The sequence below is a fragment of the Lagopus leucura genome, unplaced genomic scaffold (assembly GCF_019238085.1).
Source record: "Lagopus leucura isolate 7727_CA_CO unplaced genomic scaffold, USGS_WTPT01 Super-Scaffold_100002, whole genome shotgun sequence".
Lineage (NCBI taxonomy): Eukaryota > Metazoa > Chordata > Aves > Galliformes > Phasianidae > Lagopus > Lagopus leucura.
This window is the reverse complement of record NW_024962263.1, coordinates 71,455,227-71,467,950: the sequence shown is the minus strand read 5'-3', so window position 1 is coordinate 71,467,950 and position 12,724 is coordinate 71,455,227. Positions and strand designations below refer to the sequence as shown.

The 12,724-nt window shown below is 45.1% G+C and overlaps 1 protein-coding gene across 7 annotated transcripts in view; it reads left to right on the top strand.

Moving 5' to 3' along the window:
* Window positions 1-999: 999 nt before the first annotated feature.
* Window positions 1,000-12,724, top strand: part of UBR5 (ubiquitin protein ligase E3 component n-recognin 5) — a 76,360-nt gene continuing 64,635 nt past the window's right edge. For all 7 annotated transcript variants that reach the window (XM_042868787.1, XM_042868786.1, XM_042868782.1 and 4 more), the window contains exon 1: window positions 1,000-1,086. In XM_042868787.1, coding sequence (XP_042724721.1) covers window positions 1,025-1,086 — 62 coding nt within the window. In that variant the 5' untranslated portion in view covers window positions 1,000-1,024. The remainder of the gene's footprint in view (window positions 1,087-12,724) is intronic.

Sequence of the window (12,724 nt, the reverse complement as noted above, 5' to 3'; positions counted from 1 at the left end):
AGAAAAGCATCTGCCCGTTTCTAAAAGCACAGCTACCGTGTTGTCTCAGCACAGAGCAGAATCAATCACACTCCACGCCCCGTGTATCGCTAGAAACCTGTTAGGCTCTGCCTTAACGACAATCTGAATAGTTTACACGTGCAGCCCCGGCCCAGGTGTTGGTTTCTATAAGGATAAGCGCGCGTTTTGCTGACTTTGTTACTCAGTTTCCACTGAAGTGAGATGGCAAGGCGTTACGCGCGGCTTCCCGCTCAGCGCTGTGGGACGGAGCTCTCGGCGCCGCACGGCCGCGCGCTCCTCAAGCGTGAGGGGCGACTCCGTCACGGAGCGGCCGGGCCGCGCCGCCGCGAGTCACACACGCGCCGTCAGCTCCGGAAAACGACCCAGCGCAGGCAGCGAGAGGGCAGGGAAACCCCACGGCCGGCACAAGGGCGGCGAACCCCACCCCCGAGAGCCGCGGGCGGCCCGCCAGGCACGGGGCTGAGAGGACGCTGGGGGGGGGGGGTGGGGGAAGGGCGGCGCGCGGGTCTCCCCGAGGCGCGGGCTAGGCTCTCGCCGCCCCCCGTCACGTGGTCTACTACGGCCCCCGCGCATGACGTCACCGCGCACGGCGCGAGCCGCCTACCTATCGGCGGCGGTTTTAGTGAAACGGCCCCGCCCGGCAGCGCGTCCGCCACTCGGTGCGAGCGTTGCAGCGTGGTTACGCGACGCGGCCCCGCCCCGCCCGGCTCGGCGCACGGAGGGAGGGAGAAGGGCCCGCTGGAAGTTAAGATGGCGGCGCGTGTGTGAGCGCGGTGCGGGACGAGCTTCTTCCCGGCGCCGACGCAGCTTAGCCGGATCTCCTTCGAGTCCTGCACGTCTCCCAGCGAGCCCGGCGCTCCGCCGGCGGCTGCGAGCACTCCCGGGGGAGGGCCGGAGGCCGAGCGCCCCCCTCCCCCCCGCCCCCATTGTGTGCCCGGCCCCCGCCCGCCCGCCTCCCTCTCTCCCGCCGCCGGGGGGGGCGGCGGCGGCGGCGGCGCCGACCATGACCTCGATCCACTTCGTGGTGCACCCGCTGCCGGGCACCGAGGATCAGCTCAATGACCGGTGAGGGGCAGGCCCCGCGCGGCGGGGGGCGGAGGGGAGGGGCCGCCGGCGCGGCTCGGCCCCCGGCGGGGCGGGGGAGGGACCGGGGAGCTCCGGGAGGCGCGGAGGGATCCCCCCTCTTCCCGTACGGCCGCCTGGTGGCTGTCCCGGGGGGCCTCGGCGCCCGCCTCGACCAGAACCCCTGTCTCTGCGCAGCCTTGGCCCCAAAGTTTGCCCCCCCTCCCCTCCCCCCCCCCCCCCCCCCCCCCGAGAACCCCCCGGCCGGGGGGGGGGGCAATGCGGGGCGGCCGTAACGGTGCGGGGGGATGGCTGCGTTACGCTGCGCTGTGCTGCTCTGCTCCGCTCCGCGCTGCCTGCCGGGCTGTGCGGCTGCTGAGGCGATAAAGGCACGGCCCGGCTCCTCCTGATGGCCGCTGCGGGCTGCTCGGCAAAGATCGGCCGGGAAACCTCGCGGCCAACTTTGTTAGTCGCCGCGGAGGGGGCCAAAGCGGAGCACTCGGGAGGAAATACATCTTGGGAGCGAGGTCTCCTGCCTGCTTGGTGCGGATTTGACAGCACTGTGCGTTGCAGCCCAGTGTTTTCCTGCAGTAATCGCGGTCAGCCCGCATCGTAGTTTGTAAATGCCACCGCTGCGCTTACCTCGTCGTTCTTAAGAACGTGTAGGTCCTAATCTTTGTTTCTTAGAGACATATGTGCAAATAGCTCTGGATTTTTAATCGTTTCTGTATAAAGACTTAAATTTATTTTTTTTTACACTGCTGAAAAGTGTTGCTTGTTTTTTATAAATATCTTCTTGATAATTATAATTTATAGAAGTGCAGGCTTATATTGCCGTTCCTCTGGTTTCTCATCTGACCAGGCTGCAGGGTAGGTCAGGGTCCAGCTAACTTTGCTGCTGTTGGCACTTTGCATTAGGAGAAGTGACAAATCTCTGCTGAGACATCTCCATTAATGCACAGCTGAGGTCCCAGAGCTTATGGCAAGGAAAATAGGTCATCATAGAGATAAAACTTCTGCCAAACTGCATCATCCCTGCCCTTACAGAGGGAAAGGAAACGGGTCCTGGACTTGAAACATCTCAATGTGATGTTTTTGTTTATTTGTTAACCTGCTGATGCGTTTTTCAGGACCTGATCCAGAGGAGGCCTGCCCATTTGTAGGGGGTTGCTTGGCTGCCTGCTGGCTGCCACACAGCTTTGGCATGCATCTTGCACCCTTAGAGTGACAGACAGACAGGTGATGCTGTGCTAGGAGTTCTGTTTCCTCCTTGGGCTGTTTTCACTTAGGGCAGTGGTTGAGGACTTTCAACTTGGAAGGACCCCAGTGTTTTTTCCTTATCTTTCTTTTTATTTTTTAATGTTGATGGACCTTTTAGAAAACATTTAGTATGTAATTATCGTGCCTTGTTTAGAGTGAGAGAGCTTGTCAGTTTTTTCTTTAATGTTATGTGTTTTATTGACTTACCATTTAATATGGTGGCCCTGAAGTCTTCATAATGCTTCCCAAGTTATTTTTTCTGCTCCTTAATGCAGCAGCAGCACTTGTGACTTCTGGTTGATACAGGAAGCTTCATCAGGTGTGGTAATTAATATGTGGAGAAGGCAGTAGAGGTGCCCTGAAGTAGTGTCTTATTCAGAAAAAATCAGGTAGCTCTTGATCTGAGCTGCAAGGCATACATTTCTATTTCATAAGTGTCATTTTACAAGTGTGGTGGCTGTGCTTCAGAACTTATAGTGCAGTGAAGTTGCAACGATTTATAAATAGGGTGCTGGAAATGCCAGGTCAGTGTTAGCAGTAGCTGTTCTGTCCCTATAGATCAGGATCAAGAGAGCTTAATGAATTTTCATATTTATGCAAGTAGCAGTTAGGATCTTGGAACTTATCATTTCTGTATGATGGGATGCCCCATCCCTGGAGGCATTCAGGGCCAGGCTGGATGTGGCTCTGGGCAGCCCAATCTAGCGATTGGTGACCCTGCACGTAGCAGGGGGATTGAAATTAGTTGATCTTCGTGGTCCTTTTCAACCCAGGCTGTTCTATGATTCATTCTATGATGTTTCTTCCACCCTTTGCCCATTACAGTCAGTGCTGCATATGGTGGCCATAGCCTGACTTGTTTCCTATCTGCTTTCTGAGTAATGATCACATCTTAAAATCTGAGCTGGGGACTATGACTCTTTGTTGTGTAAGTTCATTAGTAGTGCACAAAGAACATGGTTGATTATGTTCCTTTCATGGATGCAGTAATCACGTTTAAAACCTGTTTTCTTGATGTGTTCAGGATACTTGACGGCTTTCAATTTTTTATAAGAAAGTATTTGATAACACTATGCTTAATCATCTTTGTAGATATGGTAAGTGGGTGAATTGAATTTGGAAAGCATCCTTCTGTTGAAGTATTGTTCTTACGCTGTCTCCACAATATGAGGTGGCAGTTCTCTTCAGCTGGGTTTGGTGCAGTTTATGTCATTCTGTCCTGCACTTTTTAATCACTTTTCTGTGCAATTAGGTATCCCTTTTACTCATGCAGCAACTTGGAGAGCAGTGAAAAAGTAACTGTAGAACCCAACAGTTCGGAAGATTCCTGATTGCACAGGTGTAATGGGACAGTACTCCTTAATTAGCATTTTTGGAAATGGTTAGCATTGTGTCTTGATGGTGGTCACTGGAATTCTCTCTGCTTCCAACGTTTGCTTGTTCATGGTGCTTGTTCAGATGTTCAGAAGCTAGCTGCACTGGAAGAAGCCCATGGAGTGCACTGTTAGGTTTGCTTCTGAAGCTGAAGCTGTTAGGATTCATTCGCTTGAAATCCTAGAATCGTGGAATCAATAAGGTTGAAAAAGGCCCACAGGAACACCCTGTCCAACCATCCTTGAGTGACAGACTGTGCTTGGGTTTTGGATGAAGTAGTTAAGACTTTTCTGGTAAATTTATTTGGGAAGATGGGCAACTTGGGGTTCCCCAACCCCAGCATTCTGTTTGAACTGAATATGAAAGCTCTAATGTGAGGAAAAATCAGTATGACCTGCAGTTTAAGAAACAACTTCATAAAGCATTTGGGACGTAAATAATTACTTTAACCTTTGAAAAGGAGATGCCTAGCTTCTGTTGCAGTGTGAGTTAAATATATTTATTGGTTATCCACCTGTTCCATGTATGTTTCAGGGTTGGGGACTTCGCACTTTGTAAAGGAAGCTTGGCACGCAATTGGATAGATACCAAGTGTTAGTTAATGGCTTTTTTTTGGTTTGTTTCCTATTTTTTTTATTTTATGTTAGGGTAGGAAATGAGTATAATGATGACAAATAACCATTTCTTGGCTGTTATGAAACCTCACAGGAGCAGCTGAACTTGCTGCTGTGTGGAAAGGGAAGTCTTTCACCTTGCATTAGGCTTTGTGGCTTTCTGAACACGAGCTCCCGTTAAGGACAGGATTTGTCTTAAGGCTTTGCCTTTGCTATTACTTTCTTACAAGAAAATTTTCATCAGCTAAGCCATTCGAGTTACAGCATAAAGAAGGTAAGATGCCATTTCTGAAGTGGTTATTGACGCATGGTTAATAGGCTTTTTTTCTCCCCTGTGAAGGTGAGACCTAATGAATTTAGTTAAACTGGGTATTCTGAATGTAAGGTGAGTGGTATGAAATATGTTTTCTCACGGTACGCTCTTTGAAGTAAGTAATGGGACTGAGAAAGCTCATTCTGGGCTTCTGTGGGTATTTATGCGCAGTCAGCTTTGAGGGAAGAAAGAAGTCTCTTGCTTCTAAGTGAGTTTATTCTCCCTTAATACATTCAGTGCCTTTCTCTGTTATCTGAACGTTACTTAATTTAGGCCATGTCTAAACTGAGAAATGAACTCGCATTCTAAATTTACATAGTCCATGTTGCTTATGCTCTCTGATAATCAGCCTCCATGAAAAAAGTACCTGGCAAGAGATATTCTTTTAAGCTGTGCCTGTGTGTCTCCTTGCTTGGGTACCCAAAAGCATCATTTCCAAATAATGGGCGAGTGAAGAATGGATGCGTGGGCTGCTGCTCCAGCAGACTTTCTATCCCCTCTGCGTATACTGATGAACAAATCAGTTAAAAATCCCTAGCAGATGTTGCTGGAAGGAGCTGGGGCAGGGTGTGGTGTGGCTCTGTGCAGGAAGCCAGCAGGGATGAGGAGCTGTGTCCTGGCCTCAGATGCCTGCAGGAGAGGGAATGTTCCAAGTGCCTGAAGTCCAGAGCTCCATCTTCCATGTCCTCGGTCCTACTGGGAGACTTCCTGCCCAGGAGAGGGAGGGGTGCACTACTGCAGCCTTCTGTAATTACTTGAGCTCCGGTCAGTGGTTTATTTTGGTATGCTTTAAACTGCTTCCTAATCTAGTGTAGCACAAGTGAAATTAGCTTACCTCTAAGAGAAATAGGTGTGTTTGTTTGTGGGGAAACATTGCTAATATGGCATTTGAATTCCATGAGTTACAACTGCTTCATGAGCTTCAGTGACTGGAGATGTGCCGACTTCTTCTAGACTGGAGTGAGGGAATGGCAGGGCTGTCAAGGTGTTATTATTGCCAGACTTTAGGTTTGTACCACCAGTGAGGTTCATGCAGTAGAAAGCAGGGCATTAATGTTTGATCTCTTGATTTCAGTATTGCTTAAGGAGAATAGTTTGGGAACTTGAGCATGTTCTTCAGTTTATTATCATCTTCATCTATGAACCGAAGTAGGTTCCATCGAAATTCTGCCTGCACATTCTTTCTTTACTTTCTTAAATGTGTGAGGCATTTTTTTTTCCTTTTCCTTGTAGATCTGAATAAGAAATCCGACTTATCTTTGGGCAGCCTCATTCTAATTTAGTTGGTAAATAAGAATATGATTTATTCCACACTTAAACTAATTTAACTTCTATTGTTTAAACAGCTTAAATAAATTGCGTGTATGTATACTTCATAACTTCCAAGGCAAATTTCTCACTAGCTGCTCAGAGTTTACTTGTGAGCATCCTTTGATACTTGGCTGATTGTCTGAGGTTACTTACACATACATTGTCCGTGCCTGTTTGGACTTTGGTTTGCCAGGGTCCTTTTCTGTCTGTATTTTGTGCTGTGGCCCAAAGGCTGTTTCCTTTGAGTGCACGTGTGATTGACTGTGAATGTCCTTGCTGGAACTTTGATGAGAAAGTGTAAATCAAAGTAACTGCCCTCACAGAATGAGAAAGGTTTGTTTGTCTCACCTCTCATGTTCCATCAGCTGTGAGTCTGATCCCACAGTGAATGGCTCAATGGTAAACTACAGTAAGCATAGTTTTGTGGATTGATGAGTATAACTCTGGAGTGGGTACACATCAGGGTAGTGTTCAGTCTACACTGAACAAGGGAGGATTGTGGAAAGTGCTGCAGGAGGGAGAATGGGAGTGAAGAGCAAGGGAAGAGGAAACAAGACTGAGTTCCTTCCATTTTGAAAGCAGCAAGTTTATTTTGGCTACTGTAATGCGAAACTGCACTGTGAATGTGATCTGGGATGAGAGTAGTTGTGAGCAGTCACGAGGAACTCAGGAAAATAGCAATTGGGCCACAAACACAGCCTCATTTTTCTTCGTTCTCAAATTATCTGTGCAGTTTGGGCATTTTTGTTGATTCTACCAATGAAGAAGTAAGGATTGATATCTTGATAGCTGTGTTTTAGGGATGGCAGTGTTTTCTGACAACTCTGACATACAACTTTAATTCTGAGAAATCTAAGCTATCAGTCAGTGTCCATGTTCTAATTATTTTCTAAAGGTTAAAATCTGTGATCAATTGCATATTTCTAAGGCAACTCTGGTATAGTAAGTGTGTTTATTAAATCTTGCAGAAGTATGCTTTGTGGAAACTCAAAGGAGGTACGTCATAAATATATAACTAAGCCACGTGGGTTTAATGAATGTGCATAATACCCTTTTTCTTAAACTTTCTGAAGTTTGAGTAAATAAATGTGATTGTGTACTGAACAGTTATGTAAGAAGTTACTTAATGCTTCAGTAAAGCAACCAAAGACGTACCAGAGCATGGCAAGCTCTGCAGTGTGCTCTAACTGTGCTGTAACACTTATGGTCAGCTGTTCTTGAATTAAATGAAATAGAATGTGGGATGTGTTTGAAAATGGGGGGGGGGGGGGGGCTTTGGAGTACTTTCCATAGTGGTGATTACACTGTCTGCAGTCTTGGTAGCTAATTTTATTCTATGTTAAAAGTTCTGTCTTTCCTTGTATCAACTCAACAGCCACCTTAAGGGAAAGAAAATCAGATAGGAAAAACTATGTGTGGTTTTCAGTTGATTGTTTTACACTTGAATTCAGTGAACTCCTATATGGGCTTGGTTTTGATTAACGCACATAGAAGGCCACACTCAGTGGGCATCTCTGTGCCCCAGAGAACATGGGGCCAAGGCCTAGTTATAGTGGCTAGAGGATTTTAAAGCGGGAAATTAAAAATTGAAGGTAAGGAAGTATTGAATTAAGCATGGAAATGTAATTTTCAAGGTATGCATGTTTTTGGGGCAAGGTTTTAAGCTAATCAGTTTAACTGAAAGTGGTCACAGTACAGATTAGTCCACTACAGCAACAGTTATTCACCTTTCACATCAATTTGGTATCTTTTTGGCCTAGTGTTATTTTAATGTTATTTTGACAATTAAAATGTAGAGCACAGTGTTAAGAGTTTGTCAGTGTTCCCCAGTACTGTTTACTTCACTCTTCCCTTCCAGAGACAAAAAAAAAAAGAAAAAGAAAAAGAGCAGTTTTGTATTTATTTCAAGATCTTTGGTACATTTGACAGAGAAGTTGTACCCATAGAAAGGTATGGAGCTTGCCTCTTCTTGAAGTGCAGACATGCTCAGTGGCTGTTTTTGTAATCCCAAGTCTGTTATGTTATACCATAAGATGTCTCTTGGAGACTCCTATATTGTGTGTATCCAAAAATAGATGAAATTTGGGTAGCTCTTTTTCAGTAAGCCAGTTGCTACCTGTTGCCAGAAAAGATGCATCAAAATAGCCTTGATCCCCTGCATTTCTGATATTTAACTTTTTATGTAAATCTTATAATATAGAATGTGGAATAAAAACCAGAATCACTCAGATGATTAATGCTATTTTGGAAGTTGACTGTGTTGGAGCTACCAACTATCAGTGTTGGTTTATTGCCAGCCATGAGGTCTGCCAACTGAGTTTTGTGACAGCAGTCGTGTAACTCGGCAGATGATTGCATGGAGGCTGCTGGAGGCTCTCACCACTTTATGAAATCTGTGTCTTTAGGAAAAAAGAGTGGAAAGGAGTACATAGGAGCATACTTTGTTTGATTGGCTTGGGGTTTTTCTTTTTTCTTTTTTTTTTTTTTTTTCTGTGCTCCAACCATCACCGTAGACACTTGGGAATATCACAAGTGATCCAGGGCTGTGATGGCCATACAGCTGCAGTTGCTGGAAAGCAGCTCCTGGGGAAGCTTCAGCGCTCTGTGCTCAGGACTTTGTGGTATTGCTTTCTGCAGCGTGTTTGCCTTCATTTCAGTGGTGAGGTGGATCTTAACTGGGGCCTCCGAACACTGTTACATGTTGTTTCATCACATATTTTCCTCTGTGGAGTCTGACACTGCTTATACATAGAAGTATCTGTTCTACACTATCTTTTATCAAAGCTTTAACTGGAAAAGAAATATTTACTGATCTGGAAGTGGTTTTGATGAGAGCTGTAGGCCTTACTCTTATCGCTGGAAGTTGCAGATTTGTGATGCTTCCTTTGGTGAAGGTGGGATCAATTGGATTGCTCTTCATCTTGCAAGATTTTGTTTTCTTAAACATCTCTGTGTACGTTCTTTCGTTTTCAACATGCAGATTTGCCATTCTCTATCAACTGTGAAAATGATCACAGGTACATCTTTTTCTTTCTGGTAAATACAAAGAAGTTCAAAAAAAGAAAGGAGAGAAAATGAGAAAAGAATTTGAGTTTTAATTTTTTTTTTTTTTTTTTTTTTAAGCTCTTGAGAAAGCAGAGGTGTTGTCTGACCTTCAGTGAAGGTCTGAAGATCTTTCTGTTCAGCTTTGACCTCTCTTTAAGCATCACTACCTGCAACCCTCCCTGCCACCAAAAGACACTGACACAATTTGCTGACTTTGGTGAACTGTATCTGTTTCTACAGCAGGGATTTAAAGGTCCTTAATGAAGCATTCCAGTGAGATGAACCATGTAGTGGGGACAGATCATGTGTTGGGGATTGCCCTCCCTGGATGATTAGGTGTGGGAGGTTAGCAGGGGTTTGCTGGTGTGCTGTCTGCTTCTCTTGTGGCACTAAGCTGTATTGAGTGAAGGTGTGCCCTGAAACAGGACTGCTGTAGGCCAGATGTGAAAGAGGAGGTACTGTGCTGCTTTACGAGCTCTTGTCGAGGAGTCAGAATGCTAGCTGCACTGAGGGGAAGCACCTGGAGTGCTGTGCCTGCAGTATGGGTGGAGAAGAGAGAATCTACTTTTTGGCAAAGCAGAAAAAGGGCTGTGATGAGCTGTGCACCTCAGAAAGCCAGGTTTGCTTTGAAGGGATTTCGCCTATACTGTAATGCTGCAAAGGAACAACTTCAGGAGAAAAAATGAAGAGAATCCTTTGATATTGTGTCTGGGACTCCACAGTGTTATTTGCAGAGCACAAAAAGGCTTTCTTCTTTCTGGAGATGCACAGTGTGGGAACATCTTTACTTCTCTGTATTTAAATGCCATGTTTGGATTGTTTCACTTCAGTGAGTTTTGCGGTGTGTTCTTTAAATACGCAGTTGACGCTTAGAAATTTAGGCTAAAGTTACAGAGAAGAGTGAAAAGTTGCTTCCTCTGCTTCAGTGAAGGTTTTCATCTTGGAGATGGTGGAAATTGCTTTAATTGTTTTAATGTACTCTTATTAGCCTAAAGCTGCAACACGTCAGATTAGATATTAGCACCTGTAAATGTTTTTTGTTGCTGTTCAGTGTTGAGTAAGTCTTTGAAGAGAAAATGATGCAATTCTTGCTGCAGCTGTTGGATGAGATTTCTATTTACAGTGCATCATGCTTTCACGATACTTACCAGATTAAGAAGGTCTTGCACATGTCTAGTGAGTGTCAAAAATGTTTTTCCTTTCTTTTTAACTACTAGTTTCCTAAGACATGGCTTGGAGAGGAAGATGGACGTGCATAAGTGGAACAAGTAAAAAAAATCTTTAGAGTGGTCAGGTAGTTTGGCTCACGTCCTCTGGTTGCTTTGTTGGGCAGTGAGCTGAGCCTGGCGTGATGAAAGTGCTCATGAAAGATGGCTGTTCCCCAACGATGACCAGCAAGGGATGCATTTTGAAAGCTGAGTGTGGTGAATGTTTATGTTGAAAGCCTATATTAAATCTTAGGACAGCTTGCTTACTTTCATGAAGAAAGCTTCCATTCTTATCAAATGGATAAAAGTTATGAAATGAAATTTAACTTGTATGAATTCCAGCACTTGTGTAAGTTAAGTAAAATTGCTTTAAAATTTACGGAAGAACTTCAGTACTGTACCTGGTAGTATGAACTGAGTTTGCTCTGCAGCTCTCTTGCATTTCTGAGCCTTGCTTGATTTTCTGCGGTGAGATGGCACAGATGGAAGGCTCCTCAGATAAATTTCTCTGGAAAGATAAGCGTATTTTGAGAGAAATAACTTCTGGTGCATAGAGTGCCCCATGTGAAGGCTGAGCTCCTGTGATCCTGACCTGGAGTCTTTTGTGTTGCTTGATGTGAGTGTAGCTCCTTTCTCTACTGCTCAGTTTGAAGAAGCTAGAAGTTGTAGCTGCTCAAACGGAAATAAGGGAAATCCCGACATGGCTGCAGGCTGACTGCTTGTCTTTCTTCACAACTGATTTTTGCATCAGTTTTGGCTGGGCTATTTAAAGAATGTGCATCTCAACACAGAAGCCATCGACACTGACATTTTGTCCAGTGTATTTCACCAAAAATCTGCTTGTGAGCCAAACACACAGTGCTTTTGCCTTTATCCTTTGAAATAGCTTAACTGCCTTTAATGAGATTTTGCTTTTTAAGGCTTAACCTCCCTGCACATTCATATTGGAGATCAGATATAAGAAAGATTGAATAAGAGATTTCAGTGTTGGCATTCCTTAATGCAAGAATTGATTAAATCATCTCTGCCTCTGTTTCTGCTTTTGGGACACCATCAGTGGAGATGATGGAATCTCACTGTTACAGTTAACCTGATCTTAAAGCTGCACTTAGCATTTGTCCTGTGAAGGGTCTGTAGCACAATACCCAGCAGCTCTGCAAGCACGGTAATGGATCGCTGCAGGAAACAGTTTTTGTAAAATGATTTAGAATTTTAATTGCACAAACGCATTCTCTGCATAAACATCCAACATGGTTGTTCTATGCTTACCTTTCAGCGGGCTTAGTTCTGTGATTGTGGTTGGCACAGACCCCAGTGGCAGCACAGGGATGAGGTGAGGCCCCTGCAGGGACGGGGCACTGACCTCCTCCTGGCTTTTCGTTTGGTCGGGGCATTTGTGTTTTTTAAACTTAGTGATGTTCTGTAACAAATTCAAGTCTTTGTGGTTCAAGTCTGATACAGCAGCTGCAGAACAGATGGGGAGGTTTGTGCAAGCATAATACTTTGAGTATTGTAGCTTATAACCTGCTCTCTCACTCTAGGTGTTGTCAGAAACCTCTCTGAACCATGTTAGCTCTCTTTTGATCTTGACTTGTTGCAGGTAGATCTGCTCTTCAGACTGGCATTGCTGACAGTCTCATAGAACATGCAACTCTTACCTTGCTGAATGTTTTCCCTATCACTTTTTTTTTAACAAGTTAAAAAAAGGTGAAGATTTTTTACAAATTGGGTAAGTCTCTTACTATAGTCATGACATAAAGCTCATAAAGGAGCTAGATGTTGTGGGTAGACCATTAATAACTGTTCCCAGTGAAGCATTACTTTATGTGCTGCCAGCTTTTCTTCAGGCAATGCTGTGAACTTAGAGGTGGTTTTCCCATTCCTGCTTGCCAAGAGGAGGAATGCTAACAGAGACCTAGTCAGTGTTCCTTGTAATCTCCTGGTGATACGCTTAAGACATGAAACCTCAAGGATGTTTACCTAGCCATATGTTGTGCAGCACATCGCTGCTGGTTTATAGGACTTTGTAGCATTTAGACTATGTGGCACTCATCTTTGGGGTTTCATTCAGTATCCCACAGTAATTCATAACTGGTATGGGGTACCTTCTATGGTATATGGTGGAATATGAAGTCTATGTTCAGTAGTCGCTTTTTGGACGCGGCCTTCACGGAATCTTCCCTTCTCTGTGTGAAGAAGCTGTGGCTGGTAGTTGGGATGCTGCCACTGCCCCCCTGGAAGAGCAGCAGCTTGGCTGGGAGTGCAGAGTGTGGCTGCCAGTGTTTGCCTCCTGCCTGCTCCCCTTTCACTGGGATACTTCTATTTTGTGCTTGTATTGAGTGTAAAGCTATTTCTATCAGCATAAATTATTTTGTTTCTCTAACAGATGTGGTTTCTTTCTCCCCTCCATTCTCCATCTTCCCCCCAGGTGCTGTGTAGTTGGTTACTGGATAACCTAACTTGATAACTAATCTTGGTATTAAGATAAACATAATGAAGAAGAGTCTTCCATTAGG